The 27257-nt window shown below is 33.6% G+C and overlaps 1 protein-coding gene across 2 annotated transcripts in view; it reads right to left on the minus strand.

Annotated features, from left to right (window-relative positions):
- NCKAP1 (NCK associated protein 1) overlaps window positions 1-27257 on the minus strand; it is a 101955-nt gene that overhangs the window by 26282 nt on the left and 48416 nt on the right. For both annotated transcript variants that reach the window (XM_041773907.1, XM_041773906.1), the window contains 13 exons: window positions 25567-25663; window positions 25067-25173; window positions 24178-24310; window positions 21582-21663; window positions 19669-19727; window positions 13517-13662; window positions 11481-11613; window positions 8334-8453; window positions 7605-7744; window positions 6631-6762; window positions 4178-4396; window positions 3863-3993; window positions 3491-3588 (listed from right to left, as the gene is read on the minus strand). In XM_041773907.1, the coding sequence (XP_041629841.1) occupies window positions 3491-3588; window positions 3863-3993; window positions 4178-4396; window positions 6631-6762; window positions 7605-7744; window positions 8334-8453; window positions 11481-11613; window positions 13517-13662; window positions 19669-19727; window positions 21582-21663; window positions 24178-24310; window positions 25067-25173; window positions 25567-25663 (1597 nt within the window). The remainder of the gene's footprint in view (window positions 1-3490; window positions 3589-3862; window positions 3994-4177; window positions 4397-6630; window positions 6763-7604; window positions 7745-8333; window positions 8454-11480; window positions 11614-13516; window positions 13663-19668; window positions 19728-21581; window positions 21664-24177; window positions 24311-25066; window positions 25174-25566; window positions 25664-27257) is intronic.

A 27257-nucleotide genomic window follows, 5' to 3' on the forward strand; every position in this document is an offset into this window, starting at 1 on the left:
ATCTCTAACTAAAGTTTATTCTCAGTTCAAAGCGCTATTCTCTAAGGATGAGACAAACAATTTCAGCAGAATTTGTATAGGGGAGACTAAGCATCAGTATATTTCACATGCGGAAGACAAAGGCAATACACTACAAAAGCTTTTAAAATATATGAAGGGTAATTTTGTCAAAGGCAATCTTTACCTCTTGATGTTAGAATAAAAACCAATCAAAAATCGCTACTTAGATACTGACTCAACAGAGATATGTAGTTAACTAAAAAGATTGCCTCATTTTCAAAAATACCAGATCATCCTCCTGGAAAAATGTAGTATATTTTCCTGTATCACGTAAGCGTGGGTAGATGACTGCTTAGATCCCTTTCATTTCTAAGAACAGTCTAGCACAGTACTAGGATAAGCTCTAAGTCTAGATTGACTAGACAGGTTCAAGTTTTAGTTGTACCACTTATAATAAGCATGTGAACCCAGACAAGGTACTTAATATTTCTTGGTTTTATTTTCCTAGTTTGTATATATTAGGAACAATACCAGTTTTATGTAAGGAGCTTAGAAAAGTCCTGGAACAAAGTAAAAAGTCAAAATAGCTACCTATTTTTATTTCTACACCCAACAGATATTTAGTGCATACCTTCTATGTGTGGATACTAATTTAGTACCAAAGTTTTAAGAGAGTTTATAGCTGAGACTTTATTCTAGTGACAGGGACATAAACAAATACCTGACATGAGAGTCACAAGTAAGATACACAGGAAGCTGAATAAAGAGAATAAAAAGTGATGCTTGCTATTTTACAAAGTGTGGTGAAGAAAGGATATTCTGATAAGGCAACATTTGAAAAATACATGATGAATATTACGAGTAAGTAAGCTAAGACAATACCTCAGTGAAGAGTATTTTGAAATAAGAACAAGTAAGCCAACCACGCTGGGTGAGTTAAGGTGAGAAAAGTGAAAGGCCAGCTCTATATTCCAGGCCGCCTTCAGTACTGTTAAGGACATCATGCCTTTGAACTCTCATGGATATGGATACGGAGATCTAAATAGGCTAATTTCTTCTACTACATGACAATATTCAATCTATCACATTAAATGGCAAACAAGCACTAAAAATACTTAAGAATTCTAAAAGTACCTATTATTCAGTCTGAAATAAAAAATAGCTGGTACAAGTAAAATTCTTTTCTAGAATTCAAGAACAAGAATATCTTGTCCTAATTTTTCTCTCCTACTGTAAAGAACACAAGAAAGTATGTTAAGATGAGAAATTTGTTACCTAAGAATAACAGGATGGAAAAGAGATCATGTATTTAGAGGTGAGTGAGTCTAATAAAGAGAAATTAGACTGCCTGTAAAGAACAAAATTGTCATTCAAAGGTTTATGTCTTCAAAACTATATCAAGTAGACAGCTTATGTATTTAAAACCCATATTACAAAGTATCTAAAAGTTAACTTTTATACAAAAATTGCAAAACACTCTTGAAAAAGAACAGTAAGAGGATAATGGACATGATGAATACCAAGTAAGATTTATTTAACGTTTATTGTGGGCCAAGGACTAGTCTCAGAACCCAAGTATCTGATATGTATTATCTCATATATTTCTCTCAAAGTAAAAGTTTGGGAATTTAAACTTTGCCCAATGTCAAAGCTCTTATTAAGTGAGAGGACTGAAATTCAAGATAATTTCAGTCTCGAAGGCTTGAGTTCTTGGGGCGCCTGAGTGGCTTAGTCAGTTGCGTGTCCAACTCTTTGTTTCCACTCAGGTGATGATCCCAAGGTCATGAGACGGAGCCCTGCATCAGGCTCCATGCTCAGCGTGGAGTCTGCTTGAGATTTTCTCCCTCCATTCCTCTCCCCACTCATGCACTCTCTCTCTAAAATAAAATAAATAACATCTTAAAAAAAAAAAAAAAGCGTGAGTTCTTAAACACTGGGTAATATCACCTGTCCTTTTAGTCACAGACTCTTCTTGCCATCTATTTTATTCTTTCAGTAAAATATTTCTCACCTTGCTGGAACTGACTTATCCCATATATTTGCTCAATTTTCAGTAAATAAGATGATCACATTTAGACCTCTCTAAGTGCTACACTTAAAATGCAAGCTACTTAACAGTGCTATATACTATACTGTTAAGAAATTAAAAATGCAAGACACAAGTAACCACCAAAAAGATTTCACAAAGGGCATATATTTCTACAATTTGTTTTAAGATTTTATTTTCTCTACACCCAATGTGGGGCTCAAGCTTACAATCTCAAGCTCAAGAGTCTCACACTCCAGCAACTGAGCCAACTAGTTGCCCCTAAAAGAGCACATTTAAAAATATGCCTCTCCTATTTTGTTTGTAAGTTGAAAAGATTTAGTGGCTCAAATTCAAATTCTTTCAAACACTTGACAGCTACAAACAAACTCATTCAAAGTAAATCACCTTGACACTGGGATATTCTAAAAGGCTTTTTAAAAAAGTCATTTAAAATGCTGTTGCTTCAGCTCTTTTACATCTTTAATAAAATGCTAAGCATTCTCAGGGCACCTGGATGGCTCGGGGGTTGAGTGTCTGTCTTCAGCTCAGGTCGTGACCCCGGGGTCCTGGGATCGAGTCCTGCATTAGGCTCCCCTCGAGGAGCTTGCTTCTCTCTCTGCCTGGGTCTCTGCCTCTCTTTGTCTCTCTCATGAATAAATAAACAAAGCCGTTTAAAAAAATGCTAAGTAAGCATTCTAAAGACATTTTTTTAATCCAGTGTAAAGGGTATAAGATAATTTAAAAGATTACTTAGAAAAGTGAGCCTAGGGGTGCCTGACTGGTTCAGTTGATAGATCATGTGACTCTTGATCTCAGGATCATGAGTCTGAGTCCCACAGTGGGCAGAGAAATTAAGATTACTTAGGGAAAAACCAAAACCAAAACCAGTGAGCCTAATAATGTTTGTAATATAATCTGTGGAAAGCAATACATTCAAACTACAAATTTAAATAAATGACTTTGGTTGGAATTTTGAATAGTCATTCAAACAGAAACACCATGGTACAACAGAATAAAGACGTGACCAACGGTCAAGAAATCTGAGTTTAGCAAGTCATTTCACCTCTCTAGGTTCTCAGTTTTTTCTTCTGTAAAAGAGAGAGTACTAAATGAAAATGCTAGGGGAACCTGGGCGGCTCAGTAGCTGAGTGTCTGCCTTTGGCTCTGATTGTGATCCCAGGGTCCCAGGATCGAGTCCTACATCAGACTCCCTACATGGAGCCTGCATCTCCCTCTGCCTGTGTCTCTGCCTCTCTCTCTGGGTCTCTCATGAATAAATAAATAAAATCTTAAAAAAAAAGAAAAAAAGGCCATGCTAGCTCTATAATTTCATTTATATATGAGAACTTTCATGTTGGGTTAAAGTAATTAACATTCTTGGCTTGCTGTTCATATTCTTAAAATGTTTTGCAGGAAACAGTTTTAATATTTCAAAGTGAAAACCGATAAAGACTATATTACCTTAAGTTCAGCAACTTGTGATGAAATGTGCCACATAAGGCTCTCACTTAGGAACTTCATACCATATGGGCCTAGGAGCTCTGATAACGATCTCATTTCTGAAAGGAAATGTAATTAATTTTATACTTTGACAGAGCAAACACTTTCAGAAAATGAATGTTAACACACTGGAATGTTTCATTATAGAAGCAAATTATTAATGCAAAAATCCTGAGAAGTCTCTAGAATAAACAAGGTAACACAAAAGCAAAGTAAGTCTAAGATATAATGTATGATTATGCACTGAATGAATTAAATGAAAACAGTCGTAACAATCAAAAGCTAAAAGAATCGAGGTGTCTTCACTCTAGAGAACATGTCCGTTTTATTCACCTGATATGTCAGAGTATTCTTCTGCATTGAATGTTAACTCATTTTCTGTAGGTAAGTTCACAAACGCTTTCATTGCAGGGAAATAAGCTATGTGACCATTGCTGACTTGTCTTAACAAAGTTTCCAAATACCTAAGAAGAAAAAGTAAATTTATAATCAGGAGAAATTAAGTCAATACTTATTATGGTATAAATTCCTACATAAGTTGACTGATAACAAAAATGAGCACTTATTAATAAAAAAAAACCAAAAACTTCCCTAAGCAGTTCATTACAAAGAAACTTTGTATCACTCCAAATTTCTAAATGTGCTTACCAATTTGTGTATAGACTTGTAATGGTTGGTTCTCCATGACTGTCTAAATGTTGTGTTTGTTGAAGAAGAACGTTGTTAAACACTCTTGTAATGTCAATTTGTACATAGTTTTCTATGGACTGCAGTACAGTCATATATGCTCTTACACTTGTTAGAAGCTCTGATGGTTTTGCAATTTCCTGTGTGGCTTGATTATACATAGTCATTCCAACAATTGACCTGTTGGGGGTGAATAAAAGAACTGACTTTTCCATTTATTAAGCAGGCCATTTAACCTACTGATAGCAAGAACATGAACTTTAAAGACAATTTGTTACAAAGCCATGAAATTACTATCATTATCTCCAAAAAAAATGAACACCTAAAAGCTACAATAAAGTAGAAATATGATTTAAAAAATTCTAAGGACATCAATATTAAAAATGATTTAAGGATAAAGAGGGTTTAAAAAAATTCCTTAACAAGATACACTGTCTATAGCAAGTACAATGGATTATTTAATCCACAGCTCAAATTTATCTGGCACTCTAACACACCAGTAGGCTTTATACCAATCATTCTCATATTTAATAACTCTACTATGTAGTTATTATCACCACCATTTCACAGATTTAAACACCACCACCACCACTACCTAAGGCTCAGAACTCAAGTAAACTGAATAAGGTCACTTTGTTTGGAAGTAGGGGGTCTAGGGTTTGAGTCCACATCCGCCTGACAGTGCTGCCACTCAACAAAATGCACAACACTCAAACAAGGCAACAAAAAACCTCCCATGTTGTTGTTTTTTAATCATTTGCAGCACACAAAACATAGTTCTATTATATTTATACCCCAATGAACTATAAGCCTAAAAGGAAACACAAATTTTGAAAATACTTTCCTACCTGTTCTTTTCCTATGTTGGCCACCCCATCTTACCATCTTTAAAACTCTGAGCTTTGGATCTGTAAAGATCTTAAACTTGTGTTTGTAAGGATAAATCCTTAAAGACAACGTCAAATTCCATTAATAGGAAACAACCCCCAGAAGATCAACGCAAGGCAATAACTGCTATTCTTGCATATATCCCCTCAAGTTCCAAGACTGTACTCAAGTGATCAGCAAAAATCAACAAACTAATGCAAGCTATTGTTTTGGCATGAAAATCTTTCCCAGGTAAACAAGTTTACAGCCTTGCTTTGATTCTGATAACTAAGTAGATGTTTTGTCAAAAGAACATCTGTTTCTCTATGGATTAACAGACCAGATTACTTACAGAAGGAAAACAAGGGGGGTGTAAAGTAAACCCTATCTTTCACCCACCACGCTCTCATTCCCACCGAGTTGAGAATAATAAATACCAGAGTGCATAATGTCCCTTTGGTTTAAAAACTATTCTAGGTTTCACTGTCAGAATGCCTGCCTTACTTTATAAAGGACAGCAAAAGACAGTCTTTGTTTAACATCTCACTAGGCAACTGATGACTTAACACACAATTTAGTACCCACTTACATATTCTCCTATTTTGTTCTCTAATTGTTGTAGTCTTCTCACAAACTATAGCTCTAAGCTTTATACTATTTCATTACTACTTACAGGACTTAAAACAATGTCAAGCACATGGTATAAATACTACTTGTTAATGACCACAAAACTGAAAAATCTTTGGCTAAATTTTGTTTTATAAATTGATTTTTTAAGAAAAACTTCTCAAATCAATCAATATTTTCTTGAATAAATACATGTGTAACTTTAGAAAAAAGCTGAAGCAACATTTATAAAACTGAAAGGTTTCTGATATCACATGCAATATGATTTCAAGAAACATACATAAGACTTATAGAACTCTAATTAGGGGTGCCCCAAGAGTCTAGAATTCTACTGACCTAAGAGCATACATGTGAACTCAGAAAAAACAAGATATCATCTAGTCCTGATGGTTTCAAATATTTGACTGTGACCGACTTAAGATATGTATGTGGTGGCATCATGACTGGGTACATATATACATATAAGTGAAAAATTTCATGAAGCAGTATTATACTTACTACATGCACTGGATGATTTTTTCTATTCTTGTTTCTTTTCCTTCCCTGCTTCTTCTTTCTTTTTTTAAATGTTTACTACAACCTTCTACTCTGATTTCATGACCCGACTTGGTTGCGACCTACCAGCTGAAATATACTGATTCGCTTCAATCTTCTCATTTTACTTATAGGGAATCTGAGACTCACAGAATTAACTGGCTTGTCCAGTGTTAAAACTGGTTAATAACAAGTATGGGACAAGAATCTGGGTAACTTAAAGTGATTCCTAGTTCACCATTCTCTATACTTCCCCATTCATTATTCTTGATACTATATCAGTTCTACTACTACTTTTCCTCGTAACAAGGAACACTATATGGATATGAAGTACATAACAAACTCATTAACTGAACCAACAAAAAAAACTTTATATTCTTTCTTACTTTGTAAAGCGGATTTCCAGATGAGAAGTCAAATATTCTCGTGGGGTAAAAGTATGTTCCCAAACCACCATGTTTGGTACATAATTTATAGAGAAACACAACTCAGAAAGTGCAGTGTGCAATTTATCAAGGCTGAAAAAATATTAATGAACAGTAAATGAAATATTCAACGTTTCATCATAACAATACAAAATTACTTTTATAAATGTATCAGATCTCATTTGGGGATAATAATTCCAGAATTCAGTATTTTTCTTCCTAAATTGACAAGTTCAAAATCTTTAAGGATATCACTAACATGAGAGCAGTTTTCTAAAGACAGTATCACTCATTTGTTTCTCCATTCAGATGACAATTACATTGATTTAATATACAAGAAAGTTTATTACATGCTCATAGACAATCTTGCTGTACTTTCTGTATTGGAGGACGAAAGTTGTCTACAAAATGGCAAACAGCTTGCTCAACATAAAAAAAGCCAAGAAGTAAGAAATTTACTTTAAACAAAACAAATGTTCATCCATTATTGTCCACCAATGCCTACCCTCCAAAAACACAATCCTTAATAATATCTAGTCTGATATACGTACTATAAAAATGATTTATGTTCTAATACAACAATATGCCAAAATAAAGTCTCAGATTACCTGCTTTTTAATAAATGGAAAATTATGGATTACTTATAGTGTATCCTCCCAATTTTTAGACAGATTTTTGGCCTTTTGCATTCATTATATATAGACAAATATTACCTATTAAATGAATTTTCTTCAAAAATCCAAAATCTGTATTTTGGAAATAAGCACTAATTATTCAAATACACAAAGGTAAAATAATAGTAATAATAATGATAATACTTAATGACAAGAAATTAAGAATTTACAACTATGAGCATTCCCTCAGTACTAATGCCATACAAAAAGAGAAAAACTTCTACTTGTAACAAAAAGATACAATAAAATTGGATGGCTTACTTGGTCACTACCAGCCTGTTTTTCCTCATACTCTCAACTCCTGGCTTTTCCCTTTCAGGTTCCCCTTTCTTACCAGTCTGTTTTTTTGACTTCTTATTCACTGCTTGACTAATGGTTTTGGCACAATGCTTGGGCAACAACTAAATTTAAAAAGAAATTAAATCTTACATTACACCAATTATTTTGAAAAAACATTAACTATTTAAGCAAACCTCAGCTGAATCCAGACAAGGTAGCAAATAGCATCTAGCGCAAAGAACAGAGGCATACGTGAGATGCAGTTTACCTACCTGGGTCAGGGAAGTCACACAGCTTGGTAGAAAACAGAAATAGGTAAATCTTGTGTGAAGAAAGCTTCAGAGAGGAAGTTATATCAAAACTAAAGTTTAAATGGTAAGTAAAAACAGACTAGACAAGCAAAGAATGAGAACATTTTACTGGAAAGAAAATTCAGAATTTAGTGGGAACTACTCAGTGTTAAAGCACCAAGTGAAGGGTGAAGTAGATGGTTTGAGCTATGAGGAAGGGACTTGAATGCCAAGCTAGAGGCTGGATTTTAAATAGTAAGATGGTGGCAAATTTTTAAAAACCTAAAAATGATGTTTTATAAGAGGAGGTAAGGAGATTTACTGACAGTTTAACAATAAAAAAATTACAACTGCCTAACACTTAATTCTCTTGCCTTCATACACAAAAGTCCTGTCTGTAAGGAAACATGTAAATTATTACCTGGTCACTAAGAGTACACTGTTCTGTGCAAATATCAGTGATGAGATTTCGAGCTTGTTTGGCCATTTCATCCAAGAACATATTACATAAAGAAAGACTGCGATCTCCAATATGATGTCGCTGTCAAAGCCGAATGATAACAACAATAATAAAAGTTATAAGAAAGTAGCTTGAATTAAAATATTTTTTAAATAAACACGGAAAATAAAGTTAAAGTCCATTGTACACTAAGGAGTGGTAGTAGAGAATGTTCTAGATTACTTTTATCTCTTAGAACAACTAACCTATCATACTGTATTTACATAATTGACATAAAATAAATATTTGGTGATTATACAAGTCAAGTACAATTGGGGAGATCTTAGAGGACCAGTAATTTCTTTACCATGAAAAGCTATTAATTCAATTTTCGCAAGGTCCTACATTCGTTCTTATTTAAATACTGAACCATCAAACAGAAGATGTGAAAGAACACATTAAGAGTAATGTTCTCTAATCTTAACTGATACACACACACACTATATATATACAGATATATGTAAATCTTGGCACAAAAACTAACTTGGTAATGTATAAACAAAAAAGCTTAAATATTTAATTAAAATTGTGAGAAATCATGTCAATAAAACAAAGAAATTCACAAGACATTCAACTTGCTAAAATCAAACCCCCCAACCCAGAAGAGAGAAAAAGCTGACCATGCATTTTCTGAACACAACAGTGGAAAAAAAGAATTATTATTTTTATATTATGTTTAATTTTAAGGAGATTTTATATACATATATATATATATATATATATATATAGAGAGAGAGAGAGAGAGAGAGAGAGGGAGAGAGAGAGCACGCGCACCACACTCACTTAAATCCATCCATCTTTCTCTATAGGAATCTGAATCTTTTTAGTTTTGGTGGGTGTCATAATAATTTAATAGGTTTTTCTTGTCAATGGTAACTAGAATGTTGAGTATATAATGCAATAAAATTTTGTATTACACTTTTGCAATACTTTACAAAGAGATAAATTTTTGAAAGTTTACCTTACCAAATCTTCCATAATTACATAACAAATATACCGAGAGTTTACATTTGGTATTTCTAGGTGATAAAACAAATGCAATATACAAGAATATAAAAATACTTCAATACCTAAAGTAACAGTTCCTAGATCTATCATGATACCTTAATGTATTTTATTCTAAGCACCACTGAAAATTTTTATAGGAAACCAAACCAAAACGAACCTCCAGGACAGATACAATTAAATATTGGTTTACATAAGGAAAGATTTCAAATAGTAAACATTTAAGGTTTTATGTAACCAAATTATGACTCCTGGAAGATGAAACATATCCCTTGCTATCACTTAATTCCGAAAAAAGACCACTGAATTAGCATTTCTTCAAAATTACTAAATATAAGTATATATATATATTTTTAATTATAAGGTTTTTGTTTTTAAAGATAAGTATATATATATTTTTTTAATTAAAAGGTTTTTGTTTTTAAAGATTTTATTTATTTATGAGAGACACAGAAAGAGGCAGGGACACAGGCAGAGGGAGAAGCAGGCTTCCGGAAAGGAGCCTACTGTGGGACTCGATCCTAGGACCCCGGAATCATGCCCTGAGCCAAATGCAACTGCTCAACTACTGAGTCACCCAGGTGCCCCTAATTACAGTTTTTTTAAGAGAAAAAAAGAATGAGAGTTCAAATTGCTGAAGATCTAAGTGCTTCGGTGAGAAATTTTTACTTTCTCCATATGCAACAGACAACCACTGAGGATTCTCCCAGAAGGAAAGAGACTCTGGTGGCATTGTATTAGATAATCTTAAAGGCAGAAATACTGAAGGCAGGAAAACTATTTAGCAGTACATGTGGGGGCAGCCCGGGTGGCTCAGCGGTTTAGTGCCACCTTCAGTCCAGGGCGTGATCCTGGAGACCTGGGATGGAGTCCCTCATCGGGCTCCGTGCATGGAGCCTGCTTCTCCCTCTGCCTGTGTCTCTGCCTCTCTCTCTGTATGTGTCTCTCATGAATAAATAAATAAAATCTTAAAAAAAAAAAAAAATAGGAGTACATGTGAAGAGTACTGCAAATCTGAGCTACAATAGTCACAAAAGCAAAACTGAAAGTAGAGGGTGAATTCAAGAAATGAAACCAGACAAAATTAAGAAGACTTCATGGTGACTGAATGGGAAGGATGACTGCAAAGAAAAAATTAATAGTATATCTTGGGTATAAAGCTCAAGGAAAGAATCTATTAAATCTAAAAAGTCTAAAATTTGCTGGTGCTGCTATCCCCTCACAGGTAATATTCCTAAAAGCAATTCCTCCTAAACCTCTTGCAGGCTAAGTTCTGTCTCAGAGTCCCCTTCCAACGCACTGAGGAATACAATCTGCAACAGATGTTACTTAATGCTTAAAAACATTAATAATGCTACTGCTATTTGTTAGTTTCTTTTCTCCAAGCTCTGTAGTTCTAAGTAAAGGGACTCAACATAAGTTAAACTATAAAAAAACAGACCACTTAACTTTAATATATAGTCTTACCACACTTACAAAGTGACATTTCTTCTCTAAAATACTGCATACTTTTTTGATACTTTTTATTGATAAAAGTACCAAGTAATTCAAATATTCAATAACTATGTGCAGCTGTATGTCTTACAAATACTAATAATGTTAATTTTGTTTACTATATCTATCATATTAACATCAGTAAAATTCCTCCTTGACATGTTTTATGTTTACAGTCAGTAATCAGTAATTCAATTTTTTATTCTTTCCAATAATAATTTAAGAGGAAAAGTAAGCATACAAAATCAATTGCTGTATGTAACTTTAGCATAAATATGAATATTTAATCCATTTAATAAATGTAACCCCAAGTGATTTTATAATATGTTCTTAAAAATATATATGTGAATTTATCCATCTGTGGAAGTAAATACTACATCTATTTCAATCTATTCTAACATTCTTCTGATTCTGCAAACAGAGAAATTAGGTAAGAAACTAGATTAGGTAATTGTGACTTTGCAAAATGTAGCCAGCTACATTTTTGTGTACTCTGGTGTACTCTACATACCATATAAATAAAAAAAAAAATAAAAAAAAAAATAAATCATAGTACTACCCTGAAATTACCTCTTCAGGACACAGTTCATGTGTGCAACTCATAAAATGAGTGCAAAGTAGTGGAAATGCAATGGAGTATCTTGACTGAGAGGGTAACTCCAAACACTGTTGAAACATCTTCTCGAAAGCACGACTATAAAAACTATATAAGGAAACAAATTAAAAATTAGAATATTTTATAGTTAAAAATTTTATGATACAGTACTTAGTTAATTTTGTTTGATTCAAGTGAATGAAAGCTATCAACTGGTAGCCTTTATTCCCTTAAGAAGAGAGTAGTTATTTCTCCAGACTATCTTTCATACACCAACAATCATTACAGAATAATAGAAATATTATTTTATAATATTAACCAAGTTTTAAAATAAAAATACAAAAAAAAAACTATCTATGGCATATGAACATATGACATTCAAATCTCACACTACCAGATTTATCAAAGTCAAGTCATTATCAATTTTAAGAAACACCATTATTTTATGTGCCACCAAGAAAGAAAAGCACTGTCAATTAAATAATGATGCACCATCAATTTAAAATTACTTCTGGATTTAGGAGATATTAAATATAAAAGACTATGAGTCAATAAAATATAGTACATCTTGGAATAGACAACCAAAAGTAGTAAATATGTCTTTATTTTGGATGTAGTAGACAAAATAAGAATGTGACAAGAAAAAAATGGATAAAAATTAATTAAATATGACTGAAAATCACAAATTTTAAACATTACTCAATGTATTTTTACTTCTAAGGAAAGGGAAAATGATTTTTTATTGCAGTAGCTTTCTTTTACCAATAGGTACCTTGCTGTAGATCAAATATATGTAAACCTAAAATGTTCCATTTTTCTTTCCAAGTCAGACAATAGTATACAGTTCTAAAAATAATCTTAAAATTCTTACAAATCTGACATGTGATATATTGTGTTTCAGTGATATATTGTTTCAGGAATTCCCTTAAGAAACCTCTCATGCCTTCCCTATCTGATGACCTGGATTTCTTCTGCAATACTGTTAATTAAAGCTATCCTAACAAACAGCCCAATCAGTGTGGACTGGGGGTATCTCCCCACACCAAAAAAACAAAAACAAAAACAAAAACAAAAACAAAAACAAAAACAGTGAGAAGCTATTCATAATGATAGCTTTCAACACATAGAAACTACTATTATTATCCACTGAGACTATCTCAGCATTGTAGAAATAAAGGATAATAGGTTACTCCAATTAGCCTCCATACACAGAAAAAAAGCCAAGAAGCAGATACAGCACTGATACTGCACAGCTTAGGAGCCAGAATACTTGAGTATGAATCCTGGTCCCACTGTTTATTAGTTTGATCACAATCAGGTTCATTTATTCTTTCAAACATTTATTAAGTATCTACCATGTTAGATACTTCCTTCCTTCAAGGACCACATTATGTAAGGGGAAAGAGAGGGAAGAAAAGAACTAAAAAGGCTATGATAAGAGCAGAGAGGAGCAGAGCACCATGGAGGAGTAGTCACCACATCATCATAATATTAACGTCTAATTTAATACTGCAGAGCGAATTAGTTGCCATTTAGTTTCCAACATTTGCTCTATTTGACCCTGATTCACAACTTCTTTTCCTTCATATAATGATGCAAAAGAGGGCCTTGAGGCAATCTAAAGTGACTGTTTTTTACCTCCTCAAAAAAAGTAAAATAAATTCACAACTCTTATAGAGAACTAAAAAAAAAAAAAAAAAAGACATAAGATCCCTAACTTTGTAGGCTTTTTGTTAGCAAGTTACCAACTATTCCATTTTATTTTTATTTTTTTGAAGATTTTATTTTTAAGTAATCTCTACATCCAACACGGGGCTCAAACCCACATCATTGAGATCATGAGTCACATGCTCTACTGACTGAGCCAGCTAGACACCCCTGTTCTTTTTATTCTTAGGAGTCTTTTACTGAATGGGCTCAAGGACTACAACACTAACATAAAAACAACCAACAAAGATATCTTTGAATACTAAAAATTTCAAATTCTGATTTTTAAAAAATTACCACATACCAAAATATGGAGAGATCTGATGTTTCCACCAACATTTCCACCAAAGAATCTACCATTTTTGTATGAAAAATTATTGTATTCATCATCTTTCCAAGTTCTCTGTGATCTGCAAGGCTAAGTGAAGCCTTAGAAACACTAGTATATGCCTGTGAAAGTCAAAAACAAAAGCAGTTTAAGAACAGACCAATGATTTCAGCCTTGACATTCTACAGGGGGAAAAAAAAAACCCACTACTGAAAAATTTCTAGTATTTGACACCATATCAATAACATCACCTTTTTAAAGCTGTCAATAGTGACCAACTTGAAATTCCTATCAAGAAAATTGTTTAAATAAACAAAGAGGTATTACTGTCAATAAAACAAAATCTACTATGTGGGTCATTCATCTTGAACCCCAAAGGAACTGAAGTTACAATATCAAAAGTATAAAACAGTGAATTATCAGTTAATTCTACTAAAAGAAATTTTCAATCTAGTTTGAAAGAAAACATATGTGGGAAACACAGAGATGAAAGTAAGTACTGTACATGTTGATTCACTGAGGTTTTAGATTATACTGAATAATTAAAAACTAGGTAATATGACACACTGTACTAACTGATGGATTCTAGAAAAGAACTGAAGATAGTAAAAATTAATGTAGGTTGACCAATAAGGTGATAGAACTTAACCAAAACCATGAGGATAGGTTTAGGGAAAAGAAACACTATTATTCTTTTTTATTATAAAAAATTTTATTATTCTTGTTTATTATAAGGGTATCAAATCAGAGAGCAGAAACCTGTCCATGGACAGTAAGCATTCCAGAAAGGCACAGAACGAGAATAGGAGGAGTGTCTACAGAATAAATACTGTTCACTATGGCTACAGTTAAAGTGAAAAGAAGAGAGGGGATCTCTGGGGGGCTCAGCAGTTTAGCACCTGCCTTTGGCCCAGGGCGTGATTCTGGGGTCCTGGGATCGAGTCCCGCATCGGGCTCCCTGCAGGGAGCCTGCTTCTCCCCCTGTGTCTCTGCTTCTCTCTCTCTCCCTCTCTGTCTCTCATGAATAAATAAATAATCTTAAAAAGAAAAAAAAAAAAAAGAAAGAGAAAGTGGTATAAGACGAGAGTCAACCAGATCTTGTAGACCCCTTTCATGAACTAAAGGTTCTGCACAGTGGCCAATTATTGTTTTAGAAAGATTATTCTATGCAGTGGAGAGAATTGGGGAAAGGTGGACAGAAAGGGAATAGGAGGCAGAGATCTGTTAGCAGGCAGTAGTGGCAATAATCCAGACAGGATCATGATGGTCTGGTCTACAATGGTGGTATAGTTTAAAACAGCTTCATCCGGGAAATGACTAGAAATGGTGGGCAACTGAAGAGCTACGAATCATGGCCAGGGTTCTGGCTTTTGGGAAATACTTCCTCATGGATCTCATGTATGCCTACACATTGGATATGCCAAGAATGCAACACCCAGAGCACTCATTACTCAGGCCATTTCTCAAGGTTGTATTTGCAGCTACCAAACTTGAGGAATGAGGTCACCTCGACCTCCGGATCAAAGAGCTAGTATGCTTGTATTGGTAAAACGGAGGGTGCATCAAATTCAGTGTTCCTTAGCTGCAACATAAACCTACTGTGTACCCACCATTCATCTGGGTTCCTCTGGGCCTTCCACCATGGGTCATGGAAGCAAGGGGGAAAAAATGATACACATACACTAATGCTCATGATGCTTCCTGTGCAGTGAATAATTAAGTCCTTTGTCTCTGATGCAGGGGCCCCATGTCTTCTGCCAGTTTCCATGAAACAGTAGACTATAAACAATTATTTCCTTGTAAACTGGATAAAAATCAACTCTTAGCCTCTACAATAACAAGGGGCCAGAGCATGGATAATTACTGTTTACTAACACAGAAACACCACAGACAAAACAATTTTATAGTTTTTGAATGAATGAAGAAGAATGAGGGCAATATTCTGATGGCATGGACATATATTACAAACTAAGTCTAACTGAAGTTTATCTTTAATCAGCTTTACAGTTTAAAGAGGAAATACAGTTGTGGCCATGAGCTTAATAAAGACCTTCATTAACTGACCTTCATTTCAAAAATTCTGAATTAAAATATCACTGTGGAAACAATTTCAGATGAAATGGATGGTGACAAAATGAGATAATTTAACGTAAAAGACTTATTTGAAATACTTGACAACAATGAAAGGAGTAATAGGTTTTAAAAAAAAAAAAGGTTTAAACAAAAGTGTAAGACATGAACAACCCAAGTAAATTTGATGACAGAAGAAAAGAAGATAAATGAAGATAAATGACTAAAGATGCTTAAGACACTACTGGAATACATAGGGGAACAAGAAGTAGGAAGGAGAAAGAAAATGACAGAGAATACATGGAGAAAGAACGCTTTAAAGATTAGAAAAAAGGAGAAAGATCAAAATGACCTATAAAAGACCAATGACCTTAAGATCAAATTGGATAGGACTCCAGTTAAGGCAGAAAGCAATTATAAAATTCTCCCAAAGCTTATCCTTCTGGCCCTGCAGTACAAGAATTACTGCTATCTAGAGAACTCTTCGCCCTCTGGGGCCACGTGCTCATACCCAACTCTTATCCTTCTATTTGATCACTCATCAGTCATCTGTCTTGTGAAGACTTCTTCCCTCTTGTAGTAATACTTTACACTAAAAAGTCTCTTTACTTGCCCTTTCCTCCTGTGTAGGCTATTTTCCTATTCAATTTCTACCCATCTTTCAAAATCTGGGCAAAATGATGCTTTCTCTATAGTCATTAATAGCAATTTCAACATGAAAAAAAGCTTTTTCCCCTCTAAGAAAACTATAGTTAATTATAATCATACTCTGTCAAGTAGCATCTTTTAGACTTTCAACCGCTACTTAATTTTCATTATCTTTTATGCCTGTCTCCACACCCAAATTTATAATATCCTCAAAACAAGATTTGTACTCCTCTACAGATTATAAAATAATGTTCAATATTTTATCTCCTGTATCCTATGGTCTAGTCAGTAGGCATGGAACCTTCATTGTTGACCCATTCTTCATCACCTACGCAAACCTTCAGGGTTCTCACCACTGCCTCACAAGTTGCACTTTCCCGCTTAGACAAGACTTCTCTGGCTTAGTTGTATGTCCCACTGCTTTCTTCCTTGTATGCTCTACCCTTCTGTCACTAAAAATGAAGAGTTATAGAGAATGACTTTATGTCCCAGTCATGATTATGAGCAATGTTATGGGTTAAATTGTATCCACAAAAAATATGTTGAAGTCATAGTATAGTCCCCAGTACCTCAGAAAGTGACCTTACTTGGAAACAGCTTCTTTACTGAGGTAATCAAGTTAAAAAAGAGGTCATTAGAGTGGGCCCTAATCCAATAAGACTGGTATCCTTATAAGAGGAAAAATTTGGACACAGAGATATGTACAGATTATATGAAGAGAGACAGGGACAATGCCATGACAGTGACTCATCTACAAGCCAAAAAACATCAAAGATTGCCAGCAAATCACCAGAAGCTAGGAAAAAAGCATAGAAAAGATTTTCCCTCATAGCCCTCAGCAGGAATCAATCCAGCTGACACCTTGATTTCAGTCTTCAAGCCTCCATAACTATAAAACAACAAATTTCTATTGTTTAAGGCATCCAGCTTTGGTATGCTATCATGGGAGCCTTAGCAAACTAATAAAAGCAAGAATACAACACATGAAAAAATCAGAGAGCAGGTGATATTCTTATAATCACTCATAAAAATTAAAAATACTTACAAAGGGATCTGTCAGTTCTACATTCTTAATGCTTATACAATGCTTTATATTTTGTCATATGACTGAACACAGCTAAATTATCAAGTGATTCCTTCAAATGAGTAAGCTTAATAATCCTGAAAGCATTTAATAAGGGTAAATTTGGGATGTACCTAAATCTCTATAATTTTCTGAACCCAAATGTTGGTTTAGGCACTCTCACAAACTGACAGCAGAAGACTTAAATACTAAATAGTTCAAGCTTTTTGACAGTGAATGACTTTCAAAATTCTAAATGTGGATATCCTTTGGCAGAGCAATTTCACTTTTATTTTCACCTTACATGCTCCACTTCTATATTGTTTCACAGATCTTGTTAAAACAAAGAAATGTTAATTTCTAAACTTTATTTTTAATAGGAAGAAAAAAATCTTTTATACATACACACTTATTATTTTGGGGTAGTGGTGTTAAGCGTTCTTCCCTGATTTCCCACTAACCAACTCTGCAACTTCAGGCAAGTTACTTAATACTAGTGGCCTTCTTTATAAAATCATCCCCAAAAGTATGCAACCACAGAACAAAGAACGAGAATGAGAAAAATGTCCATGTATTTTGAGGTTGGAAGAAAAGAACCTGAGAGCAAAATTACCTCAGGGAACTAAGCAGACTGCCAGAAAAGTATGCTCTTCCTAGGAGTCCTTCCTGAGACTGGGCTGATCTAAAAATGACTTCCACCAATATATATTGGTTATATTTTACTTTATAATTAAACAAATAAAAATTAATTTAAGTTGCACAGCCATGTATATATATAGTATAATCCCACTTACCGTTTGAATACCTAAAAGGATATAAGCCACTTATTAAGTGAGTATTTCTGAGGTATGAAACTGGGAAAAGTTCAAACTTTCATTTCCTACTTTACCTCTGGGTATTCTGACATTTTATAATGAGAACATAATATTATTATTTTAAAAAAATATATTTTAAAAATATGCAGTTATTGAAAAAACTGGGCCACAGTTTCCACATAATTACTAGAACTATTTAAGGGGCAATTAAATCCCATCATTAAATTCATAGTATACACAAAGATTTTAAGCTTGAATTTAAAAGTCCTTAAAAACTATGTATGTGAGTTATATATTAAATGAAAACTAAACTATTTATATATTAAATGAATAAATCTACTACCATTTATTTCTGCATTTCAGAAAAATGAAGCATATGACACTATATCGGGACAACAAACTACACCCTGTGAGCTGCCTGCTTGTTCTTTTCTAAAGAAGATATCCAGACAGCTAACAAACACATGAAAAGGTGCTCAACATCATTAATTATCAAGGAAATCAAAATCAAAATCACAATGACATATCACCTCACATCTGTTAGAAAAGCTATTATCAAAAACACAAGGCAAGAATGTGGAGAAAAGGGAAGCCTCATGCACTTAGTGGGAATGTAAATGGATGCAGCCACTATGGAAAACAGTATGGAGACACCTCAAAAAATTAAAACTACCGTATGATCCAATAATTCCATTTCCAGGTATTTATCTGAAGGAAATTAAACACTACCTCAAAAAGATTATCTACAAACCCATGTTCACTGCAGCACTATTTGCAAGAGCCAAGACATGGAAATAGCCTAAGTGGCAACTGGTGGATAAACAGATAAAAGAAATGACATTGCAAATACATATATGTATAAACACACACACAGGAATATTATTTAATCAGAAGAATGGGGCAAATCCCACCATGCGCAACAACACGGGTGGACCCTGAAGGCATTATGCTAAGTGAAGTAAGTCAGACACAGAAAGTCAAAGATCAAATGATCTCACATGTGGAATTTTTAAAAATAACAAAACCCCCCAAAAATCTAAAACTGAACTCTCAGACAACAGATTGCTGGTTGCCAGAGGTGGAGAGCCAGAGGTGGGCATTATGGGTGAAGGTAATCTGAAGGTATAGACTTCCAGTTATAAGATAAATAAGTCCTGGAGATTTCATGTACAGCATGATTACTGTCTCAGGAATACTGTACTGCATATTTGAAATTTGCTAAGACAGCAGATCTTAAAAGTCCTCATCATAAGAAAAAATATTTCTACCTATGTGTGGTGATGGATGTTAACTAGACTTATTATGATCATGTTGCAATATGTACAAAAATCATTATGTTGTAAACCTGAAAACTCTATGTTGATACCTTAATAAAAATGTTTCTTCTATGAGGTAAAAACTATAGTTAGTTATACAAAACTAGTCTTCTCAACACATACACAACAATGAATCTTTTTCTTATTAAACGTTTTCATGTTAACAAAAATATTCAATACTCAAAACAGAATGACAAAATTATTAACTATTCTTACCTGTAATCTAAACCAATCTAATCTCATTCCTCTGAAATCAAATACTTCCCCATCTTCAACTACAATAAGAGAAAAAAGATTACAAAGGAAGTTAATGTTTCACAAATATAGAATCAGAGTTTTAAAATTTAAGATCTAAGACAATTCCATGTATGGCCATCTACATAAAAGAATTAAAACCAGAGTCTTAAAGAGGTATTTGTACACCATGCTCACAGCAGTATGATTTACAAGAGCCAAAAGGCAAAAGCAGCCCGAATGTCCATCAACAGAGGAATAGATGAACCAAATGTGTTACATTATTCAGCCTTAAAAAGGAAGGAAATTCTGGCACATGCTATAGCATAGTTGAACCTTGAGGACACTATGCTAGTGAAGTAAGTTAGTGACAAAAAGACAAAAGTGATCCCACTTGTGAGGCATCTGGAGTAGTCAAACCCCTGGAACCAGAAAGTAGAAAGCAGTCAGGGGCAAGGAAAAAATCAAGAGCTGTCTTTAATAGCTATGGAATTGCAGTTTTCAAGAAGAATAGTTCTGGAGACTGGTTGCACAATTATGTGAATACACTAAACACCATTACACAGCACACTTAAAAAAAAAAACAAAAATAATTTAATCACTAAGACACTGAAGTCATTCTCAAATCCTATAAAGATGTTGATATAAGGAGGGAGTTATGCTAGGAGAAGTGTAAAGTACAGACTTCTCCCCTAACTCTAAGTGACAATTTTGAAGAAGCTAGAACAGAGCTTGAGAAGTCCTGTTAACAGAGGCTTTTGCAGAGCATGGTGAAGCTCCTCCAAGTAACTATAAACCAAGTATCACCAGGCAACTTTACAATAGTTTCTCTATTTTTAAGTGTGATAAAGACTGATTAAAATTTATTACTCAGGGGATCCCTGGGTGGCTCAGTGGTTTAGCGCCTGCCTTTGGCCCAGGGCGCGATCCTGGAGTCCCGGGATCGAGTCCCGCATCAGGCTCCTGGCATGGAGCCTGCTTCTCCCTCCTTCTGTGTCTCTGCCTCTCTCTCTCTCTCTCTCTATGTCTATCATAAATAATAAATAAATAAATATTTTTAAAAATAAAAAAATAAAATTTATTACTCAGAACTTTTCAAGGTTTTGGATATCTTTTACTTAAAGATTACAACACTAACACATCATACCAATCTGCTGGAATGAAGTATTCAAATCACAAAGAGGCAGTCTAGTATACGACATTAACTTTTGGGAATGACAGACCTGAACTTCAAATCCCTATACTAGTACTTAATACCTGTTCACAGCTTGAGCAAATCATGTTAAATAACTGAGAGGTTAACTCTCATTCACTATCAAACGTTGAGATTCCAAATCTACCAAACAAAAGTATGAACAGCTTTTTAAAACTTATCTGAATTAATAAATAGGATAATATGTACATGCCTACCACTTTTTAAAACATTTTATCAGTGGTACCAACTATTGTCATAGCTGATGCTTGGGCTGTATATATACTTCGTTATGCTTTGTTTTTTTAATTACAAAATACCTTTTTTCTCCCTGCTGAAAAAATAAGATTATTTCAAGCTATAATTCTCATTTTTTTAAAGACTTTATTTATTAATTCATGAGAGACACAGAGAGAGGCAGAGACTCAGGCAGAGGGAGAAGCAGGCTCCTCACAGGAGCCCGATGTGGGACTGGATCCTAGGACCCGAGGAGGCAGACACTCAACTGCTGAGCCATCCAGGCATCCCTCATTATTTTGATAAACATTATGACACACACACTTTGGCAACTTTTGCTTCAGAGAGAACAAATTAAATGTGTCCAAAAATAAGTATATAAAAATTAACTGTTAAATCCCCTCCTTAATTAATCACATTTGAAAACCTAATTAGAAGAAAATATGCTTTTATTTGGAAGACTTACCTTGTTTTACACTCAAGGAAGTCATAGTGTTAACAAAAGAGGACATGATGATTGATTCATCTTCAGGGCAAACAGAAAGATTCTGAAAAAAGAAACAAAGAACAATGTTAAAAACATCTAACCCGGGAAACAATTCATAGGTCCGTCAATTTGGTGGATGGATAAACAAGCTGGTATGGCCATATTATGGAATATTTTTCAGCCTGAAACAGGAATGAAATATTGATACATACATTAACATGGATCAATCTCAAAAACACTATGCTAATTCAAATAAATCACAAACAATAGATTATGTGGCATATGATAGCATTTATATGAAAAAAAATTTTTTTAAGGTAAAAGTGACAAAAAGCAGATCAAAAGCAGATCAATGGTTGCCCAGGGTTAGAGAATGAATCAATTACAAAAGTACACAAGAAAACTTTTAAGTGTTGGAAACTTTCTAGGTCTTGACTGCAGTGGTAGTAACATGAATGTACACAGCTGTCAAAACTGAAATGGTACACTGAGAACAAGTGACCTTTATTGTGTATAAATTATACTTCAACAAAAGACCAAAAAATCCCTCTCAAGTCAGCTAAAAAAATGAATACCTTATAAACTGCACCTGAAGTGCATGCTGAATAATATTTTTTCAAAAAGTAGATACTTAGCTCACAAACAGCATAATTTTCTAAAACCTATACAATATGTGCATAATTTCACTATACTGTACACTTGAAAATGGTTAACATAAAAATTTGCATATGATACTTATTTTACCACAATAAAAAAATTTAACACCTATTACAATGAACTATATTAACAAATTAATCTTAGTTCTAAATTTAAATCCTAGTAAATGGGTAAAAACACCATGCATGTACCTTACAACCAAAAAGGGTATACGAAGCTCGGGCTATGGAGTTAATAAAGCCTATGCTCAAATACTGGTTCTATTACTTATGAACTGTATGATACTGAGCAAGTCATACAAAGTCTTTTTTCCCCAACAAATGGTAACAATACCTACCCCCAGAGAATTGTTGTATAGATATAGTAAAATACATCATCAACAGATCTGATAATAATTACTATTAGTAATAGTATAGGTAATGTGACTGTAATTCCAGAAAAAAATAAAACATTATTTTTCCTAGTATTGTTAAAACACAACTGATGTAAAAGATACCTAAAGAGATGGAATGACTTAAAAAATTGAATATTATATAACATAAACCTGTAAAATGTATTAGTTAATATCCAACCAGCTTCAGCAAGTTTCAAAATAACATGAAAGCAGGAGTCTGGTTTATTTTTTAAATTGTGATAGCACAAAAGCCTCTCCTTTATCTGGTAAGTGATAACTATTTAAATAAAAGTACAGAAAACAGTAACATTTTAGGGATAAAATCAGCTCTTCTATTTCTTTTTTTAATGGACATTCTAGACAAGAAGCATCTGAGCTCCATCTAGTGGATAAAGGAAGAAATACACCAGTTCAGGATACCAAACTATAAGGTGTGTATGATCTAAGATAAACAATTTACAATTTTTTCTTTTCTTATGTGCATTTTTAGGTAGGTTTGAAAAAAAAAATCAGTATTTCAAAGTATGGTTATTTCATTGGAAAATGAGTAATTTTTTAAAAGATTTTATTTATTTATGAGAGATACAGAGAGAGAGAGGGAGAGGGAGAGAGAGAGAGAGAGAGGCAGAGACACAGGCAGAGGGAGAAGCAGGCTCCATGCAGGGAGCCAGATGTGGGACTGGATCCTGGGTCTCTGGGATCATGCCCTGAGCTGAAGGTGGCGCTAAACCACTGGGCCACCTGAGCTGCCTGGAAAATGAGTAATTTCAGAAAAGTCTTATAAAGAGAATTCATGCTGTTCTTTATACTGTGTTAGCTTACGACACTCTTTAGACATCTTTATTTTTATAAAATGAAGTGGAAAAAAAAACATTTTCCTTACAGTTAGCTTATCTGGAATAAAAGTAAAACAAATTTACATTAAGATGAAAAAGACTGAATAAAGAAATTATGGAGACAAAAGTAAGACTAAGAATCCATAGAGGAAGTCCAAATTGAAAATAAAATAAAATTAGGACTAGATGATTTCTTTTTAAATCTGGTCATTTACTAACACACTATGCCAAAAGATTTATTTATATTCTACTTTTCCTCTAAAACTTGGTTACCAATTATAATGTCTCCATCATCTCATCTTTATTGCCACAGCCGCCAACCAAGTTCAGGCTCTCATCAGCTCTCTTCTGACCTCTCTGCCTCCTCCCTTGGCCCCCAGCAAATCCATCATCCACACTGAGCCAGAGGGATTCTGTTAGTAAATCTTTTTGCAAGGCCTTCTAAAATTTCATCACTGTACACCTCCACCCCCACAGTAAAGAATTATTCCCTGCATTGTGTTCACTCTGAGCTTTGTACACACTTAAGCATAACACCTATTACGTATCTCCTTGACAAGATATGACAATGACTTACTTATATTGTATCTCCACCACCTGACACTAAATTATATTGAGCAAGCAAATTAGTTACTAGAAAGGAGGGAAGGAAGGAATAAGAGGGAGAACAGCATGAGACAGTTTTTACCTGCACAAGTTCATTGAGAACAACAGCATCAAAGCCAGAAAGGTACTGCACATAATACCTCTGCATTACAGGTCCGTATTTCCTTACATGTGCTCTAAGCTCTTCCATGTAAAATATTAATTCAGCAATGTGCCTTTTAAAAAAAATTCAAGAGAAGTATACAAAAAATAAATTCATCACTATCAAGGAACACATAAAATGCTTTTGGTATTACTACAAGTTTTTTTTTCTTAGAAAAAGCACTGCTAAATATCATCTTATGTGAACTACTTTTTAAAGATATCTCCCATCATGGAAAGTAAAATTTAAAAAACAGCAAAACAGCTATAACTAAAAAATTAACAAAGGACCACCCAAAATGAAAATAAAATTAGGGTATCTCAAAAATTACATCATTAAAAAAAAACCACAAATAAAAGACGATTAGAGAATTGGGAAGAAATAAGATTTTTCTATATGCTCTTACTTCTCTGCTTCACTTATCTAACTCTTATTGAAAGACTGTAGACTAAAAAGATAGACATTTCAAATAACACACTTGGTGCAACTCTACTTCATAAGGATTCTTATTTAAATTTTTGTGTGGTTAATCATTTTAAAAACTGAATTCCAAAAGAAATATTACTGGTTATAGCAAGAAAACAAGTAAGAACTTTACTTTATACCTAGGGTATTGGAAAGGAAACATTAAAAGCCCTAATATTAAGCTACAGTTGACTTTGCATTATAATTCGTATCATCTAATGATATATTACAAATATTACTTTACTATGAAATATGAAAAGCCCTAAAAAAGATTTTTCAAAATAATTTAACTCCACGTTTTCAAATTCCACATTCCATATATCAAAATATTAAAAAAATAACTTTTTAAATGTCACTAACTTACTTGTCTATAAAGTCATCTGCACTCTTCTTTGGCATGTTATCTGCATGACGAAGTAGCCAGATAATTTCATCACGGGCAAAGGATAATGCCATAAAAACAAAAAGTGCCTAATTAAAAAAATAAACAACATTGCTTATTCTCATGCCAAGATTATAAACAAAACCTTACTCATAATTTTTCTGTAAGCGAAAAGTCACTGGCAAAAGCTAATAAAATCAAGTTCAAAAAACAAAAATGACAACAGAAGAAAACTTGGGAAAGTACACATGTAAGGAAGAAGTGAGAAAAACGCAAAGAACAGCAAGTGTATATGTGAGTGTCAATTCATTCTCAGTTTTAGTAATATTTCAAATTTTAGCACAACTTCCCATAGAGTATTTTTAAATTTTAATATGGTACACCAATAGTTGAGATAAGAATTAAAACAAATTTTAGTAAAACTTCACAATGAGTTTTTCATTTTAAGAAGGCATACCTATAATTAAAATTAAATTAATTACCTTAGGACCTAGCAAGCCAGGTTGATCAGAGAGGACAGTAGCCAATTCTTTCAGCGCAGACCTTAAAAATTTGCGTCTTTCTCTGTGCATTGAACCACTATAGGGAAAGACATCATTATAATTTATCTGTTGCCACTAAAATCATTATTGGCTATTAAATGACTTATCATTTCAGGTCAATTTCCAAAGATTTTTTTTTAGAAACCAGAAGCCCTACAAATATCTTCTATGGTATGTCACCTCATTAAATGACTTCCCAATCTTACGTTTATCCTCACCTTTCTTGCGTTGTTTTTAGAACCATGTTTATTCTGTTACTCTCCACCTATCAAAATCCTACCCAAACTTTAAGACCAATCCTTCAAGAAGCATTTCCCAAAATCCAGATGTCTGTTTCTAAATAATTTCCATAAATTTAAAAACATTTAGCATAGCACTTCATAAACTGAACTGTGAAATCCTTGAAAGCAAGCAATGCTCTACTATATAGTTTCTGTCATCCCCACAAAAAAAAAAAATCAATGAACACAAGATAATATCTGATTATCTATAACCTAGTTTACTAATAAGTACATTCTATTAAGTATGTAAGACCCTCTAAAGAGCTATATACAATAAAGATATTAGGATGAGATCATTTGGCACTCTTGTTCAAAAGCAGAAAGATGAGGAAGGGAAGAGATAATTATAAATATTCATTACTAGGTATTTTTAAAATACAAAATTTTAAAAAATAATTACTCTTACATATTAACATGGAAAAAAATCACAGAATGTCCTAAGTATTCCAACTCCTCACACTATGCAAGACATACACTGTCTCAATTTAAGTTTTAATTTTAAGATTGTGATAGGTTAAAAAAAAAATGGCAGTCCTACACACACACACACACACACACACACACTCACACACTATGTATATATGCCAGAACAGCAAGTGTAAAGAATACAGAATACCAGAAATTTGGCTGGGACACAGCAGGTTAGTTTTAGAAGACACAGATACTTCTAGTTCCAGCCTCTCATCTATAAAAAAGGGATGATGATACCTGCCTCAAAGGATACATCTTTCATAATGGCTGATACATAGTACTTTTACAATGTTAGGTTAATTCCAATGACAAGCACTTTTTTAATCTAACGATAAAGTCCTCCAGTATGATTTCTAAGACGAAAAAGGGCAAGGTTATTTGGACTATTTTACTATACAGAGTTGCTGCAAGGAACCTGCAGTGTTATTAATACAGAGAGAAAAGGTCTATAAAGTAGTATGCCTGGCACATGGTAATGAGGAATTCCTATGAAAAATTACTACTGCTTACTGTTTATGATTACTTTATATAATAAAGGGGGGGAAATGCCTTACCTTTAAAAGAGTTTCGTAAAAGATAGCTATGACACCATATATGTGCTTACAACTCTATCCCATGAAGAAGTGAAAAACATTTGTATTTCTGTATGTTAAGAAAGGAATTCTAACACACTCCAAAGTATGTTATTTGTACTAGAAAATAACTTTTTAATCATATAAGCATTTCATTCAAGTAAAAAAATATGCATGAAGAAATGATATAGCACTGACAGCAATGAATAAAGATGGTTTAAATTCCCAACATCCATCCCATAACCTAAACCTAAATTCTAAAACTTCTTGTGGCTTTACATCTGGCAGTGCTATAATGGCAAAGGTG

The sequence above is a fragment of the Vulpes lagopus genome, chromosome 11 (genome assembly GCF_018345385.1).
Source record: "Vulpes lagopus strain Blue_001 chromosome 11, ASM1834538v1, whole genome shotgun sequence".
NCBI lineage: Eukaryota > Metazoa > Chordata > Mammalia > Carnivora > Canidae > Vulpes > Vulpes lagopus.